We start from the raw sequence: 22090 nt of genomic DNA on the forward strand, positions 1-22090 counted from the left end.
ACAAAACTAAGCATAACTAAATTCTGCAGTAGAAGAAACTTGGTCATTCTGCAGTCCACAGTAGTGTGGAACGACTTTTGGGAAAGCATTATCACTTGTGCTCTTGCAGGCTGGAAACATGCTTGCTGAGTGAACATAACCTTGTTTTTTCTAAGGTACAGCTTTACAGCCCCAGGGAATGACAATGTAAAACTGAGGTGGCTAAGAAGAAGTTGAGATGTAATGCTGCTTCCTCAGTGGTTTTGCCTGTGGTCAGAGAGAGTTTGGATCACTGTAGCTCTGAATATGCTGTGGGATCAGCAGGTTGGTAGATAGGTCATGTTTCTTAGTGGACATCAAAATATAATACAATAAAAGACTTCAAGACTATTACCTTTACATTGGCTTATGCTGCTGTAAGTTACCAATGTAAGGTAGAGGGGAACTGCTTTCCTCAAGTCTTTTGAAAAGGACAGAACAGTTTGACTGGGATATTTAGTAGTTCCGTAACTGAATGTGAACTAAGCTACAAATAAAGCACAGCTCTTACTTTTTATTTTCAGCAGATGTACAATATATGACCTTTCAGACACTTCCTTCCTTCAGAACAAATACATACATTTAGATACGTGCAGTTAGTAAACAGGCAGCAGGCAACCCAGCTGCAACAAATGATGTTCCCAGGGCAACATATTTATTACACTTTTTCATACCAGCACCTCTGACTACTTTTTACAAGCTGAAGAGTGCAAACTGGAAGCACCAGCTGGAAAGATTCTCTTTTTTCAGGATTTTGCTGGCAAAAGAAGAATTGCATTTGGAATAAACCTGTAGGAATTTTAAATGATAGTGCCTTAATAAAGTTAATCACCTTAACTGTAGATCTCAAGGAAATGGATTTGGGCCTGAGTCTTGTACACATGAATCTGAAATAAATCATTTGAAGTTGGTTATTGCACTCTGGACTTACTCTAGTTTCATGTATATCATAGAGTTTTTTTTCCTAGACCATGGTAAATTGCATAATGTGCAAGTGTTCTGTGTTTTTCAAGTGCAAAAGCTGAAACAAATACAACCGTCTGCATTTAAGCAAGACCTCAGTTAATCATAGGGCTAGAAGAGCCCTATAAGAATCCCAAATTATTTTCCACAGGAATTTCAATTTCTATCATGAAAGCATTTAGATCTAGGGGGTCTCTGTTTTGCTCAGCACTACTGAAAATACAAAGGACAGATGCATGGTATTTTCCTTATACATGAAAGCTCTCAGAGTAAGTACTTAGCAGCAAAAGCATGGCAGCATCCAACTAGCTCTTACTCTCTTAACCAAAAACCTTTTGCAGGCTTTCTTGTTTTCCCTACTACAGTCAAATGGTTTTGCTATCTAACTCCTGTCCTGTTGATATTTCAGGCTCTGAGGCTGCAGCTGTAGGCCTACATCCAGGGCAGTGTATTTTGAAAGTTAATGGGAATAATGCAACACATGGAAATTATATGGAAGTTCTGGAGCACTTCACAGCCTACAGGACCAGACAACAGGAAGCACTGGTATGAGTACAAAACCTCAAAGGAAGTACATGAATTCATGCCCTTCTTCTGTCCTCCCATTCTTCTGTGCTTTTATGCTCACTAAATATGCAGAAAAACAATGTATATGTGTCTATCTTGACTTATCTACTCCCAGGCCAAGGTCCTGGTGTAACTGAGGGAGCTGATTACAGTTGCCTGTAGGTGCAAAACATCTACAAATAGTATGTATGCCAATTCATACACTGCATACAGTACTAGATATTATTAACTATTGCTAATCTAGAAGTTCACCCAGATGTTGGTCTAGATTTTGTATTCTCTGAAGTACAGAGGAAAGCTGGGGAAATGTTTGATATTTCAGGCAACTTAGAAGATATAAAATTGGTATCTTTTGTAGACCAAACATATAGAGATTGGGGTTTTTTACTGAAGTCATAGCTGAAGCCTGTGTCTGTTGAAAGGGATTATATCAGTGGGTGTACAGAACACATGAAGATGCTGAAGAGGACAGAGTTCAGCAAGCAGCATCAACTGCATATCTGAATGGCAGTCATCCTGGCTCCAGCAAAGAAGATTCATCACTGGAAGGAGGTGCAGAATTGGATCCCCTTCAAAACAGCCAACAGGAATCAGGTAAAGATTCTCCTGGGGGAGGGAAACCTAGGGATGATTCAGAGCTTCAGGAAGGAAAACCACAGCAGAAATACAAAGTGTAGTTATTGTTGTAGGATGTCTTTTGTCTAAGGCTTTGCAATAGCATGAGTTCTGCCAGAGGAAGTACCCTTGGGCTGCAGTTTATTCAAGAGAAGAAAAAACTGAGATACATAGAAATAATACCCCTGTGTCTCTGATCTTCACAAGAGAGAGTTTCTGGTGTGAAAAGGCTCAGCATTTTTAGAGTCATTTGGTAGCCCCTGCAAACCAGGAATATAATTCACATTTTCTGTGATTTAAGATGAAAGATTTTAAGTTACTTTGATCTGGAGCAAGTTTTCAGAGCATGTTACCACTGTATCAGCAAAAGGTGCGAGTGTATTTAGAAAAGTGTAACTCATGAAAAACATCACTGCTTTACCTTCATGTTGAGAGCTGATTTGGAAAAGCAGATGTTAGGGGAGAATAGTGAAGGCAGATTTCATACAAGGGACCAAGCCTGGATTCTCTGAATACCATAAGCAACTCCTCCAGGAACAGATGCACATCTGTGTGGATCCTGTCTAAGGTCAAGTGAGCCTGGTAATCCAATGGTCAAACAGTGCAGCTCCACAGCGGAACTGCTGGATCAGTGCCCTGTAGAGGCATGTGAGCAAATCTCAATCTACTGTAACTTGCATCTGCTCTCTGATGACAACAGCATTGCTGTGTGTAAAAAATGTTATCTCCTCATCCCACCGCTGCCCTGCCATCCCACATTGTCTGTGCTGCTATGAAACTATCCAGAGCATTTCCCCATACTGGACAGAAAAGTGGCAGTTTTCCAGAGGGTCATTACAAACAAGACCCTGAAGCTCACATACTTCACTGTCCTCTGAAAGCTTCTGCTGGACTCTGTGTGTCTGAATGCTGAACAGAACTATAAGCAGTGTCCTGTGTGTGGATGTGTGCACGCACACATGGAAGAACATCAGAATGTGTGGACTGTAGCATGTGGATTCTCTGTCACTGTCTCCAGTAGTGGCCAACAGCAAATGCCTTCCTCCAGGATATTCTCCCAGCCTCTAGCAACATTATTTAGTTCAGAGACTCCTGGATCTAAAGGTTGTATCTGTGTGTCTTGCATTTAATGATACCTCCCAACAGGTTTCCCTTCCCTACTCATGCCTGTGCTCAGATGTGCTCTCAGATGCCTCTAATGACTTAATTTTGGTTCCAGCCCAGTCACCACAGAACATCAGCTCTCCACTGGTGATTGGTGAAGAAACACCTCTCATCAGCCTGACTGTGGATAACACCCACCTGGAGCATGGGGTGGTGTATGAATATGTCAGCAGTGCAGGAATCAAATCCTTTGTCCTGGAGAAAATTGTGGAACCAAAAGGTTGCTTCAATCTCACTGCAAAGGTACTGGGAAATAAACATACATGGCCAGCTTCATTCCTAAACAGAACAGGGAAGCCAATAATGTAGGCATTACTCTGGTCTTGGCTTGGCTTTTCAGATGAGGTAGCACATGGTCTTCTCAACTCTGTGCTTGGAGTTTTCATCATTAGAATGCACCAAGTTATAATAGCTTGTTTGTACAAGCAAGTCAGCAACTGCTTCCATTAAACTGTTGAGGTAGAGGGAGGGGAGCCATCAGCTGATATTCAAGATTAATATTTTCAAGCAAGAATTAGCTTTACCTAAGAAAATCAAGAAGCTTTTTCCCTATCTGACAGGCTGGATGGGTCGCTGAAGGAATCCAGCAGAACTGCTGCTATTGGAAAGCAGCAGTATACTTAGTATTTTGGTTATCTGTAACAGTAATGAGCTAATAGTAACTGTTTCTGTCACATCCCAGTAACATTACTGTTCTGTCCCATGACAGTACCAGGGCAGGTGACCTTGACAGTGGATATTTTGATCCACGTGAATTAGTCTAAAAACTTTTGAGGAGTGTTTTACAACTCTGGGATTAGCCATGACAGTGGTTCTCAGGCACTCATAAAGGCAACTTGCTCTGAAGGCAGCTTTATTCAGCTATAACAGCATGGGGGCTTTGCCACTTACTCAGCTCTATTTTCCCTCGCTGTCAAGTCTCACATCACTGACATCCTGTCTTTTTGTTCAGATTTTAGAGGCCTTTGCTGCAGAGGACAATCACTTCGTAAAGAATTGCAAAAGACTCATATCCCTGAGCAGTGCTGTGGCCACCATGCCCCAGTATGAATTCCGGCAAATCTGTGACACTAAGCTGGAAAGCATTAGCAGAAGGCTCACCAACTACCAAGAGGTACAACACTACTGGTTATTAGTGAAGCCTCAAGATAGTACTTACTTCACTGTGATAACTTGGTCTTAGTGTTCTTTGTTAATGAATCTCAACTGCTAGAGGTAGGTATCCTAGAGGCATGGAAACAGCTCTGCAAGTTGTTGAAATTGCAAGTTTTGAGGAAAAAAGCCCTTATCTGTAAATCACAGCTTCCAGCTTGTCAGTGTGGGTTATATTTGCAGGTTCATTTCCAATATATCAGTGAACAAATATGACAGCAGAATGATCAGTATCTGATTTAACATGAACATAAGTGCAGTACATCACAGTGTAAACAAGCTATGTGTGCCTTTTCTGTGCAGTCACCTCAGATATTTGCAAACAGAGCCTTAGAGGGTATAGCCATTTGTTTTCATTTATTGTTTTATGAGCTCTTAAAAAAATGCAGTTTTCCAGCTGCAGCAGAAATGATGTGATTCTGGAACAGGAGGCAGGAAAAGGATTGTCTGTATTGCATCAGATTTTTTTGCAAGTGAACTAGCACATGCTTGCTTTATTTCTCCCAGTTTGCAGATGACTTGAAAACAAAAGTGAGCCCAGCCTTCAAACAAGCCATCATGGAACCACATTCTCTCAACAGCATGGATTTCTGCCCCACCAACTGCCATATTAACCTCATGGAGGTGTCATACCCCAAAAACACTACCTCAGCAGGGAGGTCGTTCAGCATTCGCATTGGACGGAAACCCTCTATTATTGGTCTTGATCCAGAGCAAGGTGATAATTAACTTTCAAATCAAGCTGATTTTATGTGCATAAAGAGTTGTCATTCCACTGCTCAACAAGGTCAAAATAAGTTCCAGAGAAACAGTCTTGCCCTCCATTGCTGTTGTAAAACAGCAATGCCTTTAAGCATAGAGAGGCTTCAGGTGAAATGCTTTTAATAGCAGTGTGGTCACCTCATGATAATGAAGTGTCCAGAGTAGTGTTTGCACTTGGCAGAGGTGACTTACTCACTAAAAGAAAAGTGAATGGGGGCTGATTATTGTGCTAGTGCTGGGAAGACAGGCTGAATTTGGAGGGGAAGATGGGAGTCAGTCAGATTATAGTGCTGGGTTGTTTTGTCATTACTAAATAAACTCCATTCACTGGAGCTGGTAACTTTACTCTGCAAGAGGTTCTATTTTCTGATGAAAGCTGCTACATAGCATTTGTCCTACAACCTGATTATTTCAACATTTCTTCATCATGATCTCATCTAATATGCTTCTGGTTCATTGTCTTATGAAGGTCAGAGTGCAGGAATGTTTGGAAGAAACACAGGGAAGCATAGACTAACCAATCTTCCGAAGAATGGCACTGACCATTCAAAATGAAGTTGATAAAGAAGCCCTGCTTGCTTGAAGTTATTAAAATTCCATAGTATTTTTAATGCAAGCCAAGGTGGTGGTTAGCAACGTACCATGCCAAAGCTATCAGCGTTTTTAGATGAAAAGGAACTTTATTTGTATTCTGTAAGGACCTAATCCTGTTTCTTTGTGTGTTTGTAAAGCTGGGATAATAACACAGACCAACCCCTGAGAACCTGAATTCATTAACATTTCAACAAATGCTTTTAGATACTATCCATGTTGCCTATTTATCTGTGGACAATTGCTGTCATTACTTACATAATTTAACCTGTTTCTGGACTGCAGTAAATACAAAAAATCTAGTTGGTACACCAGGAAAAAAAAAAACCTTCTCTTTTATTAAGGAATGCTTTTGTCATAAAATGTAATTATGTAAAATAATTCTGTGAAATACTATTTTTTTCCTGTTAAAATTCCACCTATCTTAAACTAAATTTAACTAAACTTAAATCATTAGTGGGATGGATGGAGCAAGGAAAGTAATGAGAGCCGCACTAACTAGACCTTTGAATGTTCAGTAGGTACCTTAAATCCAGTCTCATATACTCAGCATTGCATCACCACCATGGCTGCACCGTCCTGGAGATGTCTGACCCTAGAAGATGGAGATCTTGACAGCAGCTTTGGCCAGCAGAATGGAGGAGCAATTCAGGAAGAAAGGGGACTCAGTTTTCTGCTGAAACAGGAAGATCGGGAGAAACAGGACTCCTACTTGCACCTTTTTAACAAACTTGACATTGCAGTGAAGGAAATGAAGCAATATGTCATTCAGATAAATAAGTGAGTAAAGTATTTGTATGCACTGCAGGGAGCAGTGCTGACAGAATGGAAGCACTAACCTCAGCCAGCCCGCTGTGCCTGTTGGCCCTGACTGTCAGACCCTTGCACTCACCCCTTCACACAGATGCTTGCATTACAGCTCCTTGCTGGCTGTGTGAAACCTACTTACATCCAGTCCACTAATGTGTATATCATTGTCTTTTGCTCCTCAAAGTCTACTTGAATCCAACAGACACTCATTTGCTTACTATATATTCCGATATAAGAATCTATTTGGTGCAAAGAACAGGTTTGGACTTCCATATAGACGTAGTCTCTACCCTTGAGATTTTGTCTGTTGTAAGGCAAGCTAAACAAAACTTGTGAATTCAGGCCAGTTTCTCTGTGGCACCTGTTTTCCTTTCCTCTGTTGGTCTTTTTCTCATTGTGGATCTCCCAGTAATTCTAATGGAGGATTTGAGTGGTGTTATCTGTGTATTGTGCAGCTTTGCTGGCAGAAGCTGCAGGGGTGATCTGTACAGGAGACCATGATGTGCCCTAAGCTACTCACAGTCACTCCCAGGAATCTCAGTAACAAAAAGAACAGCCCATCATGCACCAGAACTTCAACTGACTTGAATGCCTTGGCTAAATCGTACTTAAAGAAGGGTGGTAGCTGCTGGGTAGAGCCAGTGAGCTGAGGCACTGCCCAAGAGGAGAAAAAAGTGCCTTGGATGGAGAAAGTGAGGACTGGCAAATTAAACCCAGAGCCCTTTCAGGCCACGCTGGTTACAGTTATTAAACTACACCCTGTGGAGGCAGGGTACCTATGGAAACAGGACCTTTTGTGAACCAAGCCTCATGGATTTCAATGAACCCCCTTTAGAACTTGCAATTTCATGTACCTGTGGTCTGTGCAGAATGCTGGCAAGGTTGCTTTTGATTTCACACAGCTTAATTCCAGCCTTACTCATTATACCCACCAGTCCCTGAGAGCTCTATGTTCTTCTTCTGCAGACTTTTGTCCACCATAACAGAACCTACAGAAGATAATGCATGTGAGCCACCATCTACTGAAGAGACATCTCCACCTTCCCTGGGAACAGAAGAGAGTGATCCTGACAAAGCTGAGCATGGTGGAATCAAGAAGGTCTGTTTCAAGGTTTCTGAGGAGGATCAGGAAGACTCTGGCCAGGACACAATGAGTTACAGAGACTCCTACAGGTTAGTGTAAAGATTGTGCCACTTCTCCCTTACTGATACAATGTTCTGAAGTTCTAATGCATGTATGGATTCAACAAACAGGGTATTTCCCAGTCAGTCAGTTATTCTATATTCACTTAGTAAAGTACTCGCTAGCTATAGTTATTTCATTACATTTATTGCCATGGAGACACAACCACAAACCTTCCCTCACAGCAATGCCAGAAGGTTAATGCTTCTAGAAAATAGAATAAAATGAAATAAGTAGGTCTGGTGTGACTTTCTGTGTCACCTAGCTGGGAAGCACAGCAGCTCAGCAGAGGCTGTAGACTGCCTGGTCCTGTAACAGCCACTGTTGTAAGGGGATGTTTCCATTCAGTTCTGCAAACAATTTTCCCAAAAGTCTCAAGGCTCAGAGGTCCAGAAGTAGGCACTGAGGTTTTTGTTTTTAATGGGCCTTTGAAACCACAAATGCAAATGTTTATTCAGGTGCCTCAAAATCTCATCTTTGGGACACGATCGACTGCTGCTTCTCCAGTACATTTGCTACCAAAGGATATCTCAGACACTCCAAAGGTGTCTTTCCTTGGAGGAAACATTTGGAAACTCAGCTTCAGAAGAAATGGAATAGCAAGTTGCAGTCATGTCTGACCATTGCAGTTTTACATCCTTAAGAGGCCATTCTTATAGTAATGCTGTAGGACTTTGCCTACACAAAGGAGTAAAGACACTTCACAGTGAGCTGGCAGGATTACAGTAACCTGCTATGGGGCTTGGTTCTTTCCTCGCTGTTGGTCTTGTTCTGGTATAAGTAATAAAATGCTACATTCATGCAGGACTGTGGAAATGATGGGATCAGAGCAGTTTACATTGAAGGGTTCTCTGGAGCCCATGTGGTCCAGTGTCATTCAGAGCAGATCCAACAAGACTGGGATGCTCAGGGTGTTGTCCAGTTGAATACTGAACATGTCGAAGGGCAGCAAATACTAAGTAAAGAAACAGAAACAGCACTTAGAATGTTGGGATCTGTGGCTTCTGTTTCTTGTGCCAGACTAAATCTGCACAGGTGCTCTTAAGGGTTTTATTGAAATGTGCTGTGTTTCTTTTGTTGTTGGAATCCCATTTCTGAACAGTTCAGTTGAAATGGCTAATTGAGGCTAATCTGTTCTGGGTAACAAAGTGACACCACAAACAGTCTCTGTGGGGCTGTCACTTGCTCAAAAATTCTACACATAAATGTAAGATGAGAAAGATTATTCTGTCTTATCTTTATTAGACAGAGGCAGAGAATTAAGCATATATTACAGATAATGGTTACTCAAGAGGCAGTTAAATTGGTTTTGATGGGTTTTGATCTAAAAAACTACTGAGGAGCTACAGAACTAAGCAAATTACAGATAAGAAAAACACCTTGTTTACATTAGCTGTGCTGCTTTCTTTGGGATGATTTGGAGGTGTAAATCAAATGTCACAAGGGTTCGTACTGCAGAGTAGTTACCCTAAGTATTGATCTTCTTCAGAAAATATACTTTTCTTTGATACTAGGTTTAACAAAGAACAGGCAAGAACCTTGATTGGGGTTCTTTGAATTGCTCTTGTATTTTTATCTCATTTCAGTCTAAAATAAAAATGGAGGAAAAAACAGTCTGGAGAATTTTCTAGGCTTTGTTTTGGGCTTGCAGCATTAAAACCATTCTCACTTAGTTGGAAGGGGACTGAGATCCGCAGCTTTTTTTATTACCTTTATTAAGTTCTAGTTGGTGTAAAGTGAACTTTAAACAGGGGAGGTTCATGCTAGAATTTTCCAGGTGTGCATGAGCCAGCACTGGTGTGAAGCCAAATGTAGTGACCCCTTTGCTTCCTGAGGTGGGATTAGGATCTGCAGTGCCCAGTTCTCTGACAGTATTGATTCCTTGAATATCCTCTCCCCTCTCCAGAAGCTGTAGTACTGCAGCTTCCGTACAGGCTGGAGTTGGGTGATAAGGATTGGTAACGAATGTGGAGTTCAGTGGAGGTTCAATCTCATAGATTTTAATTATTTCTCCCCTACTCCACACTCATAGAGCATGTTCAGTGACATGACCCAGGTGAGGTCCATGGTTGGAATCCCATTTTCATTACTTATAGGGTCCAGGTGACTACAAATGGAACAAGACATCCTCTTACAGTGCTAGCCCCAGAGGCTTTGGTTAATGGCTGTTCTGCATGTAATGGGCTTTCCTGTATGGGTAACTGAATTAGTCTGGGGGATTGCAGTGTTAATAAAACCAGAATAATGGTATATCAGAGACAGCTTTTTTTCTATCTCCTTTTTTGCCTTTCTTTCTAGTGAATGTAACAGTAACCGGGACTCAGTGTTGTCATACACCAGTGTGCGGAGCAACAGCTCTTACCTGGGCAGTGATGAGATGGGATCAGGTGAGTGCACTGTGTAGGTTATGTGCATCTCTCTCACACCAGACCCCCAGCAGAGCTGATAGGCCATTGCTGATTATAAGCACTTACTTGCATGTTTCAGCTGCAAATGTGCTTTCTTTAAGCTAATCAAAAGAACATAAGAGATTTGTTCTTTAATGAACCACAGTAAATTTGGAGTATGAAAGAGGTACTGGGCAGGGATAAGCTTCTTTAGTTATTGGGCATTTGCATTATATGAAAATCATTAATATTTTATCTATGAATTACAGATAAAGCAGCATCATTTTTCACCCTTCACAGTGTGAAGGTGTGCTTGTATCATGTGGCCTCATCTCAGATTATGTTTCTAAAGTTTAAAGCTTTTCATCTCCCCTTTACTAGGAGATGAGCTTCCCAATGATATGAGGATTCCTTTAGACAAGCAAGACAAACTTCATGGCTGTCTGGAACATCTGTTTAACCAGGTATGTAAAGCATTACTCTTACTAAGAATTACTTTATCAGTATCAATACAAGAAATTGGAAGTATCACATTTTTTAATTAAATGATAATTTGAGGGAAGGCAAGTTATCAAGATTTTGGGGTACAATGTAAGCAAGTATGCTGTAGGGCAGTTGAAGAAATTGGCCTTGTTGATATTTAAGTTCCCTTGTGTGGTTTAAGCAAGGTTGACCTGCCTTACCTCAGGCATTAGACTAAGGGGAAAAAGGGAGAAGGCGAACAAAATTCTAGTACCTTGTGTGGTCTAGATGAATCACATTTACTGATCTCAGGAGAGCCCTCACATGTTTACACATCTATATAGATGTATAGCACCAGATAACACTGACTGGAAATATTCCATTATAGGTTGACGCAATCAATGCACTTCTAAAAGGACCAGTAATAACTAAGGCCTTTGAAGAAACCAAGCACTTTCCAATGGACCACAGTTTGCAAGGTAGAGAAAAAGGCTGATTGTATTGAACAATGTTATTTGCTATGACTTAAGAGCTTAACATGAGTACACATATGTTGTGTGGCCACACAGAGTTACATCAACAGCAGGTATGAGTCTGACCATTGAAATGTTGCATCCTTAAAAGGTCATTTTCATGTGATTTCCTTCTGAAACACACCAACACTTTTCTGTTAGATGGGCTGAATCCTCACAGCTCTTTCGCAAGTCTCCATATCTATCCTTTGATGTAAACAGCAGATCACAGATCTGTATTAGCAGATACCATCTCAAAAGGTACAGGGTGAGATAGGTCAGGTACAACGTAAATGAGCACTCTGATAAGGTGATGAGGGGCTGACCACTGTAGATCTGAGGCACCAGAAGGTTCTGAGTTTGCTTAATGACTTACTCTGCTTCAGCTGGATAACTGCCAGAGTAAACTCATCCTCACATGACACTTATTTTGAAAACAGATTCCCATAGAGAGCAAACAAATGATACCATGTTTCCTTTTGCCTCAGGGAGCACCATGAGACTTTAGTCCTAATGGTTTGGGGGCCCAGGATGTGGTTTCTTCTCTCACTGAAATACACAGGACTTTGTTTTCTGAGCATTGCTGCATTTCCTTTCCCACTTGAAATCTGAAATTTTCGTGCTATTCCTACTGCACTTCAGGGCTGTAGTCACAAGCAGAGCTGCTGCTTTTTCCTTCTGACTCCAGAAATTAAGTTCTGTTATATGAACTCATCTCTACAAACACATTCATGTTTATGTAGCATATCTGTTAGTCTTTCCATTCACTGTTTGAAGGAAGTGAAGAAATAACAGACCCTTCCTTTATTTTATTTTGCTTAAACAGAGTCTCATTTATTAAAACTAGATTAAGTACACTGCAAGAGTCTTTTCATTAACTGATGATCCCACCTTCATCACACTAAGGAACAGAGGCACCCTGCTTACGTTCAGCTGGAATCCTGGCCTCAAGTGGTTGTTTAATAGCTGCCATAAACATCCATCCATTCAGTGATGGATGGGGATTTGAATGCTGTTTGTCCTGTTCATGAGCAGTTATTGGCACAGTCTGTTTCTGACTGCTTATGCATTTTATCACTAACAGTGGGATAGTTGCCTTAGCTACATAGTTAAGTCATGGAGAATCGATCTTCTACTCTGTAATTAAATAATAAGCTTCCATCAGGTGAAAGAAAGCAGAATATTTCGTAACTTTCCATCAGTATTATGGGCTGTGACAGCTGCAGCCAAAAGGCTGGTCTGATTCTGCGCAGCCAGAGTCTCTGGATGCACCCAGAGTAGCCTTATGCACACTTTTAAAGGCAGAGAAAATGGCAGGGCGTTCTGTGCTGTGTGAGTGGCACAGAGCTCCCCTCACTGTGCATGTGGTCACCCGCATCCATAACGTTTAGTCCACACCACTGACAACTGTGCTAGGAAACTGCTGATTGTGAGATTATAGGAACAATCTTCTTTCCTTCCGTATTAGAGCTATTTAAGAACCTTTTTCATTCAAAATCATTGCTATTTATAAGGTATCTCTGCTTTCAACTGTATGCACACTATAACTGATAAGCCACTCTCAGCTCTGTAGCATTTTCTCAGTGGCTAATGAGCTCCATTTTTCCTAGAATTTAAACAGAAGGAGGAAACCACAGTAAGGTGCCGGAATAATATTCAAGCCAGCATTCAAGAAGATCCTTGGAACCTTCCACTGCGCATCAAGAACCTTGTTGAAATCATACAGAAGCATGTGGAAGGTCTGTAAATAAGAAAGAAAAAGTTTGTTACTGGCTTCAGGGAGAAAAGATCTTGATCTAATCAAGCCTAGCAGTTCAGTTTATCTTTGTATCATCTCCATTGGTAATAAGGCTGTGCAAGGATCTAGAGAACAGGTAGAGCAGGTTACTGCTTGCAGAGTCCCAGTACCCTATGGTAAAATCTCACCTGTGCAGCAATTCCAAGAACTTTCTCTCCCTTTATTTCACCAGCCCATTCAGACAGAATGGTATCAGACTGATCTATTTCCCTGTGCTTTTTGTACCCTTTTTAGAAAATGGAAAGAGATAGTCCAAAATGAAATGAATGCTAATCGGATACTGCAGCATCTTAAACCATTGCAGACTGGGTGAACTGGAACAGGAGCTCATCTGTTGTTTACAGTCCAGTTCAAAGCTCACCAGAAATCACCTCCTTAGGGATACATCCACATGCAGTTTGCTTCTGATAATTCACAGCAGTTAGCAGAGCATTTAGCCTGTAAAACTCTTTGATTTACACTTTGTTTCTTTTTCAGTCATTAACATCTGTGTAAGGACTACTAGAGTAAGGAGAAATGGGCACGTGGAGGCCAGGCATTGTGGGGAATGAGGAGACTGTTAACCAAATGCACTCAAATCTCCCTTAGATCATGTTAACCACAGCATTCTCTTTCTTCACTGTTCTAGATGGGAAGAATCAGCTGCTCCTGGCCTTGTTAAAATGCACAGGTAAGGGGTTTTGATTTGTTACAAAACATCATACATACACAAGTCCCTAACACACATGCATGCATGTGCATACATCAGAATGTTATGTTCTTCTGTAACATTTAGGTTTGTCCCTGGCATTTTATGCTAACATTTCTCATGCTCTGTACCTAGGGCAACCTTCCCATGCATGTGACATCTCTGCTTCAGTTTACGTGATTTCAGTCACTGCAAGCTGCTTGTGTTACCTGCCTGGTCACTGATGTTTCTTTCACAAGCACTGTTTTTCTTTTACTGTCTTAATTTTTTCCTTGGTAAAATCCCTCTTCCCAGATGGCCCTTACTGTTTCCTGCTGTGGTGAGAACATGCAGCAAAAATGAGACCTATTGCACAACTTTCTGTGAGACTGGACTCTGTCATCTTTCCAAACAAGAGCAGGCGCATTAGGCATCAGAACTGTGTATACTGAAAGCACATCCAGGAGCAGACTAAGAAATCTGTGTGTGCAGCAGCACCTAACATGCACCATGGGCATCATTAATCTGTTACCATGCACAAAACACTGTGCTCCTAGCTCAAGGGAAAAGCCTTTCCAGGGGCAAATGTGTGGTCTTGTAATCAAAACACCTACTTGATATAGTTTTGTTTGAAAATGAGGTAACAACTAGCTGGAGTAGGCTGTTACTTCACTATGCCAGACATGATTCTCAAGTCTGCACAGAATGATGATGCAAGATCTGTGTGGCTCTCAGTCACGTCTTGGCTACTGCCAGAGCTGGTCCATGAGTCCATCCCGATCAGCCTGTGGCATCAGTCTCATGGCTACGGAGGCTGGTCTTACTAATGATGCAATGATGGTTTGACTGATGACAACTGCAATGACTCCCTAAGCCTCTACCTGTGTCCCATAGCATCTCCATAGACATCTGGAAAGAATGGAGAAGGAGGTGGCACTGACCTGGCCATAGCAGCTTTATGGCACCAGGGATTCTCTTGCCTTGAGGGCAGCCCTAATCTGTCTTTGCTCTACTTCTAGCAGCGCAGAGGTGTGCTGCTGGAACGACTGGTTGTCCTTAGGTTGAGAATATGGCCCAGAGCCTGGTGTGTCCTGATGGTCTTCAGTGCTTTATAAAAATAACACAGCTCTTCAAAGCCCCTGGGTGATGTTCAGCATCTTTCTCTGGGGAACACTGCCTTGATGAGAGACTGCTGTGCTGCTGTGCCTGCTGGAGGGGCCTGGGGTGCCTGGGAGGGAGCTTGTCAGTTATCCATGTGTCTCTTTGGCCTGCAATCCCCTTAAGTGTAACGAGGTTGCTGTGACCAGCATGTGGCCGCCTGGCAGGCGGACCAGAAGCAAAGTTAACACGGGGGAAATTCTCCCAGGAAACATAAACCAATTGGTACCGTATGGACAGGCCCAGTTAATGTATTAAGCATATGGGAAGCCCACAAAATACAGATGGATGGGGGAAGATGAATCTCTAATAGCCCAGGAGAGAAGTAATGGCAGGGACTTTCTTTCAAGAATTCTCTTGCTTCTGTAAACATAAAAAGAAGGGAATCGGTCCAGACATGGCACTGAGGTACAGCTCTTCCCAGTCAGAAGCATGAGCTTGCAGATGGCAGAGGTAGTAATAAACAGTCAAGTGGACTAGAAAATGTTCAAACATGCATGTACTCTAGCTGTGCTGTCTTTATCCACCCACCCAGGTCGCACAGCAAGAAGAGGTTATCTGTTAAGTCTGTGCAAAGCTACAGCAGAAGCCAAATGTCTCACATATACAAACTGCTGCTTTGGCAGTGACATTAAAGCCAGTGTTCTCATGACTTCTTTGTGCTTCTCTCCTCTTCTCTGGCAGATACTGAGCTACAGCTGAGACGTGATTCCATCTTCTGTCAGTCTCTCGTGGCAGCTATTTGCACCTTCTCAGAGCAGTTACTGGCTGCTCTCAACTATCGATACAACAACAATGGAGAGTATGAAGAGAGCAGCAGAGACGCCAGCAGAAAATGGCTGGAACAGATAGCAGCCACTGGTGTTCTACTGAACTACCAGTCTCTCCTCTCCCCTGCTGTGGTAAGATGACCCCTTGGGTCTACTCACACTTGCTGTATGCATCCCTGCCACTCACAGCACAGCCAGAGCCCTTCATTCTAGCAGCATGTGTAGCCTCTCACTACAGCAGCCTCTGGAGAGTCCTGCTGCTGAAAACTATGTACCAATATTCCACATCCCATCATTTTCATCTTCTCGCAAATACTGGACCCACTGTCACACTAGAACACTATAGGAATCTGCCTGCTTTCCTGTTTGGAGTAATGCTGCTGCACTTAAGGAGGTTTTACTGCTCAGCTGGTGGTGATGCATGTGTGGCCTGCCATCTCCTGGTGGAAATACACATTGCCACAAATAGGTGGAAGAGCTCTGTATTTCGAGTTCAGACAACATGAAAAGCTAGGCTTTTGTTGATTCCTGCACCTGGTACCTGCATAAATGTTTAGAAAAAAGAAGCATAAAAAGGCAAGTAGCTCTGACATGATAGAGAAGAGACTTTTTTTTTTTTAATACACAATACAAACTCTATCCATGTGTAACTGCTGTTTCTTTACGTTGCAAGGAATGTGTGGACATTTATTTCACAGTGACCAGTAGGCTTTTCCTTTCACATTTGTAGGTACAGAGAAAGAGATCCTTTCAAACTTACTCCTTAAACCTCTCTACTCTCTGTGAATCGCATCAACTGACATCTCAACAAAGAGTAGCTGAATTTGTATTACAAAGTTAGAGCCATTAGTAATTACCTGGCTGGGACTGAGTTGATAGAAAGCAACACATTCTATTCTAGGTCTCCTGAACCAAAGAATGCCCAGAAAAACCCTACCTTCCTGCCATTAGTCTCGCTCTGGCAGATCACAACCTGTTTATATCAGTTTCTTTGCTCTACAGAAGGAGGAACGCACTATGCTGGAAGACATCCAGGTTGCTCTGACTGAATTGGACAAAGTTGCCTTCTATTTCAAGCAGCTGGATGAAAGTCTTGTAGCAAGTGAGTATTCTCTGTTTCTTTGAAGCTCTCTTGTTTGTTATGGGTTAATATTCTCCACGACTATAAAGTCTCTGCAGCATTGTTGCATTTTCTCAGCAAACACGCAGCATAAACCACAGGACTGATATCACAGGATGTTGGTTGCATATTCTGTGATTTGTAACTATGGTCTGTTACCTCACCTGTGTGATCACACACACAGGGAGGGATGAGAGACTCTGAGCAGTTCCTGATGGATGTGTGTAATTCACCACATCACCTAAGGTAAAAGGACTGTCCCTCCCAGCCCTTTTGTGTCCTTTCCCCTCTCCTGCCACATCTCTCTCCAAGTTTTCTGACTATGAGATGCCATGAAACGAGGTGGAATTTTAATTATTAACCATGTTTATTGTATTGGTGTCGAACACCATGCCAGGTCATGCAAACTGGCTATCTTTTAAGGTATGATATTTCAGAGCCTGCATTCTCTCAGTAAAGGCTCTCCCTTATGCATCTCATGGTGAAGATATGAAATGTCATTAGATAATTCAGCAAGCTCAGATAGCAGTGGTTTCGCATTTCTCCTGCTGTGGTAAAACAGCAAGTGTTTTATCTTTATTTCTCCAGATACTCATGTCTTCTACCACATCGAAGGAAGTCGCCAGGCCTTGAAGGTTATCTTTTATCTTGACAGCTACTACTTCTTCAAACTGCCTTCTCGGTTTCAGAATGGGGGAAGCTTGAAACTGCACATGGTGCTCTTTACAAAAGGTGTCTATAAAAAGCTTTCTTGAGAAAAATAAGCTATCTGATAATGTTAGCAGACTCAAAATAAAGAATGGCCATAAGCTGTTAACATAATGCAGCTGAGAACTGCAGACCTATTTAAGAAACAGATGCTTCTATTCTAGGAAGACCTGGGGAGATACCAGAATTAGATGTAGATATAAGAACAAGATCTGCCTGTTGAGGACTTCTTTATGCCTTCCTGTAACAGCCATAGAGATACTGATATGGACAGTCTGATCTACTATGGTATCAGATGTTCCTAGGCCACAGAGAAGTGTTTTTCAAAGTAAATACTATGGCAGAATCATCTGGGCTAGAAGCTGGCTTGATAAGCAAATGTTCACACCAAAATACAGTGCTGGAAATTTCCTTTCAGGGGTTACTATGTGGAATAACTGTGGTGAGGTGGTACTGTGTTTTGTGTAGGATGCTACCACTATATTCCAATACTGGGAAAAGCATTAAATTTATGCAGTAACAGAATCAGCCTTGATGTGGTCCAGCAGTCATTTGCTGAGCAGTGAGATGATATAAATAAATTATTAAAATGAAAACTAATAACATAGGTTTAGTAAAATGCTGTCTTTTTCAGCTCTGGAGAGTACAGAGGGGCAATCACAACTGGCTGGCTCATCTCTAGAAGAACTTCCACAGCAAATTAATAGTATTTCACTTGACAAAGTGCAGCAATACTACCGTAAACTCAGGTATTTCACACTTTGCCTTTGCCTTCAAAGACATTGAAAAGAACACTTCTTGCTAAGGACCTTAAAATGTAATGAAAAGGAGATTCTGTGGCTGGTGGTTTCTGTACAAACACGGGTTTTGGAGCTCTGCATTGTGTGGGAAACTTGTTTTTTTCCCAGCCTGTTCTGAAGCAGCACACTGTACAGGATCAAATTCCCATCTTATTGAACTTCAGAATTTTGTGCAGAGCTGAAATTACATAAAAAGGGGGATTTGGAATAGTTTGGTACAGACTTGGTAAATTACTGCTATTAAATGATGCTTCAGTAAGAAAGCAGATCTTAAAGTACAAGATTTCTGGCACAGCCTACTCAGCTGTCTGGTACACAATAGTATATGACAATATATATATGTGTGCTCCAAATGAGACTCACCAACTAATGGTGTCCTTGCTGGCCTTTTTGCAGGACGTTCTACCTAGAAAGATCAAACTTGCCCACTGATTCTAACACTACTGCAGTGAAAATTGACCAGGTATTGTTATTGTGTTTATTTCTACAACATGTTCTCTCACATCAGTCAGTCCAGTGGTGGGATACCCATTCAGCTGACCTGTACAAACCCAAACATCCTTTAAAGAATGTTCCATACCCTAAAAAAAGTGATGTGAATTTCTTTGAAGCTTGGCTACAGTTCATTTGTTTAGAAGAAACTGTGCAGAAGCAGGGTAGACACAAACCCCTTCACTTAGACACTAATGAGACTCCACATTGTCCTGACTGCCCCTGCTAGTGACGGTATCTAATGTTAGACAGAATGAATTAATTGTCCTTTTCTATAGGAGAAGCATACAGGAAAATAGCACTTCCCAGCATCCCATATAAAGGCAGTCTAACTGGGGCAGGTGCCATATGTGAATATACGCTTGTAAGGCATTACATGCTACTGTAGGGAAGACAAAAAAAAAATCAGAGACTAGCTTTGCAGTTGTAATATACATTGTATAAACAGCCTATGGGAGTGGTGATAATGGCAAAAAACAGCCCCAAGCTTAAGTAATTGCATTTTCGCACTTCCAAGTTCATATATATTCTAAATAGTTGTTACTGTGTGGCAGTTACTCTGGTGTAGATGACTGTGCTTAGACATAGGATAAAGAATTTTATATGCCTTTATAACTGAAGGTGTAAGTATGCCACTGATGCTTTTTATTATTGTTTTGTTTAGCTTATTCGTCCCATTAATGCAATGGATGAGCTCTGCAGGCTGATGAAGTCCTTCATTAATACAAAACCAACGCAGTCAGGATATTCCAGCAGTAACTCATCAGGAGCAGGCCTGCTACCCATATCTTCTGAGCTGTGTTACCGACTTGGAGCCTGTCAGATCACCATGTGTGGCACTGGGATGCAGAGGTTTGATTTAAGAAGCCTTTGTGGTAGTGCTGAGAACTTGGTCCTTTCTAGAGATCTGAGCAATATATCTGATTCTGCGCAAAGCAATAGGAAGGTAGATCATAAGCTAATATAATAAGGACCTGAAGCTACTGCCATCTTTACATTAGGGTAGGCTGTGACTTTTAATAGTTAATAATTGTATTGACACACAAACTTTTTATGTTTCAGTGCATCAGCCAATGCAACTGAGTGATCTCACTGCATGTAGCTTTCAGTCCATGCTGCATTCAGTCACACCCTGAAAATGGAGGAAGTTGCTCAAAAAGACTTCTAGAATTTTGGTCAAAAATAGCTTCAGAATCTTGGTGTGTGTAAGGATTGGTTCTGAACACACCACTGCTCTTTCAATGTCTCAAAACCATTGAGTAAAGGAAAGACTGATTTGTGAACAACTTTATATGAATTGATACAGAAGAGCCGTGAAACAGAGCCTTGTAGTAACTGCAATATCCGGGTGTAACAAAAACTGGGCATGCAGTAATTTCCTAAGTAAAAAAACCCAAAAACGTAAATATAAGAAGAGCAGCTAAAGGAAATTATGTACAGGATACATACCTTTTAACTGTATCTATTTATAAATTTTAAACATGATCTGTGATTGGGTATCTCCTGTCCCCCTGCTTAGGAGTACATTGAGTGTGTCTCTGGAACAAGCAGCCATACTGGCGCGAAGTCATGGACTTCTGCCCAAGTGTATCATGCAAGCTACAGACATCATGAGGAAGCAAGTAAGTATCTGGCTGTGTGTCTGCTGCATGCCACTGGTTTCGTTCCGGTAACATCATTGCACAAACACCTGTTTATTTCAGTGGGGCACTGTATTTTGTACAGTGCAAACCTATATAGCCAAACTTCTGTAAGTGTCTGAAGAGCTACACGTATATTTGATAGGAACAAATTAAGTTTTGCATGTACAGACATTAGAGCGATTAAAGTATAGACCTCAGTCTACATTATTTAAAGTGTGTGTCTCAATGGTTAGAGAGGCTATACAGCATATTCAGGACAATTTCTGTATATAAAAAAACTAAGTCTCAGTCACAGTGTTAAATAGCAGAAATTCCCTAGTGTCAGACAGCCGTGCTTGTAAAGTGCTTTGGGACTTATTCCATCTTTTAAGTAAACACAGATGACTAATGTATCCACCCAACGGATTTCAAATCTTCTACAAGTAGTTAATGGATTCACAAATAGAAACCATACTGCCATTATAATATTTTCCCCTAAGGATCAGATGCTTTATCGATACTGTCAGTGCCATAAATCCTCTGTTTCCTTAGGGACCAAGGGTTGAAATTTCTGCCAAGAATCTGAAAGTGATGGACCAAATGCCACAGTGTGCACCTCGGTAGGTTATTATGTATCATGCATTTTATCTGAGTGCTGGGTTTATGTTTCTGTAACAATTGTGGAGTTCCTGTTATAACCAAAGATCTCCTTAGTAGCAGTAGGAAAAAAGAAAAAAAATCCTAGTTTCTTTCTCCCTGTCCTGAGTGCTCTGTAGATTAATCAGCTTTGCTGCTTACCATTTGCAGATCATTAACTTCAAAGGTTTCTACATATTCTGAATAGAACATAGCTGATTACAGAGAGGAGTCTTTTTTGGACTGTTACTGTGTGTTGGCAAAGCCAGTGATTGACAGCCATCTGTGGGCTGCTCAGAAAGCCAAAATCCAGAATGGCAAATCTGACTGCAGATAAGCAGACATAATTCATACGCTAACAGTGTTGTGTGCTTAGCAGAGCTCAACTGTTTAGTTATGGCAGAGCAGGTTGAAGAGCGTGTGCTTTGAGACAGAGCAACCCCACAGTAGTAGTTGAAAAGAGAACTGTGAAAAGCACTTCAGAGTGAGTGTATTTGGTAGTGCTGCAGTCCTTCAAAGGACACGTCACTCCAGTGTCAATAAGATTTCCTTAAAACAGTGATATCTTATTCACCTGTGAAGGCTTTTGAGTTGGTCTAAGCAAGCCCCACTTCATTGCTTTTTTTCCCCATCTCTCCTCCAAATGTTTATAGGAAATTATTGCACACTTTGGAGACTGCGATGCTTACTCTAACAAATAGTCTGGCCTTGCTTTTTTTCTCAGAGACCTTAAAAAGAACAACGTTTTTCATTTAGAGCTTTATCCTTCTGTTGGATAAAGGGATAAAACAAAAGTCAATGTTGGCTCCTTTGCCAGGTCCCCAGTGTCCTAAATCAGCATTTTAGCAGCTCAGTTCTTTTGCCTCATTAATGGCTGTACATCACTTTGGTCCATTTTTATGACCATAACAGCATGCTATGTTCAAAAAGAAACAGCTTTATAAACAAATCCTAAGATGAGGCATTTCTTTCATATACACTCTAAATCACAATGACAAATTCCAGGACTCTGTACTTGGATTATTTCAGGGCAATAAAGCTCAGATACATGTGTTCCTACTGGGTACTGGTGTCATAGTGTGAAATAAAACTGAGAAAAGTTAAAAGGAAAGCTGGAGAATTAATGTTAATTC

General features: G+C 41.4%; 1 protein-coding gene across 1 annotated transcript in view; it reads left to right on the top strand.

The window, feature by feature from the left end:
• The window catches only part of PREX1 (phosphatidylinositol-3,4,5-trisphosphate dependent Rac exchange factor 1), a 151918-nt gene that overhangs the window by 123571 nt on the left and 6257 nt on the right, over positions 1–22090 (top strand). The window contains exons 20-39 of the mRNA XM_034067000.1: positions 1391–1527; positions 1971–2142; positions 3383–3570; positions 4280–4441; positions 4987–5197; positions 6354–6612; positions 7609–7815; positions 10124–10212; positions 10594–10676; positions 11063–11153; positions 12797–12925; positions 13613–13654; positions 15494–15711; positions 16582–16681; positions 17288–17431; positions 18042–18156; positions 18604–18670; positions 19364–19551; positions 20219–20321; positions 20874–20941. Coding sequence (XP_033922891.1) covers positions 1391–1527; positions 1971–2142; positions 3383–3570; positions 4280–4441; positions 4987–5197; positions 6354–6612; positions 7609–7815; positions 10124–10212; positions 10594–10676; positions 11063–11153; positions 12797–12925; positions 13613–13654; positions 15494–15711; positions 16582–16681; positions 17288–17431; positions 18042–18156; positions 18604–18670; positions 19364–19551; positions 20219–20321; positions 20874–20941 — 2773 coding nt within the window. The remainder of the gene's footprint in view (positions 1–1390; positions 1528–1970; positions 2143–3382; positions 3571–4279; positions 4442–4986; positions 5198–6353; positions 6613–7608; positions 7816–10123; positions 10213–10593; positions 10677–11062; positions 11154–12796; positions 12926–13612; positions 13655–15493; positions 15712–16581; positions 16682–17287; positions 17432–18041; positions 18157–18603; positions 18671–19363; positions 19552–20218; positions 20322–20873; positions 20942–22090) is intronic.

The sequence above is a fragment of the Melopsittacus undulatus genome, chromosome 10 (assembly GCF_012275295.1).
Source record: "Melopsittacus undulatus isolate bMelUnd1 chromosome 10, bMelUnd1.mat.Z, whole genome shotgun sequence".
In the NCBI taxonomy this organism is placed as follows: Eukaryota; Metazoa; Chordata; class Aves; order Psittaciformes; family Psittaculidae; genus Melopsittacus; species Melopsittacus undulatus.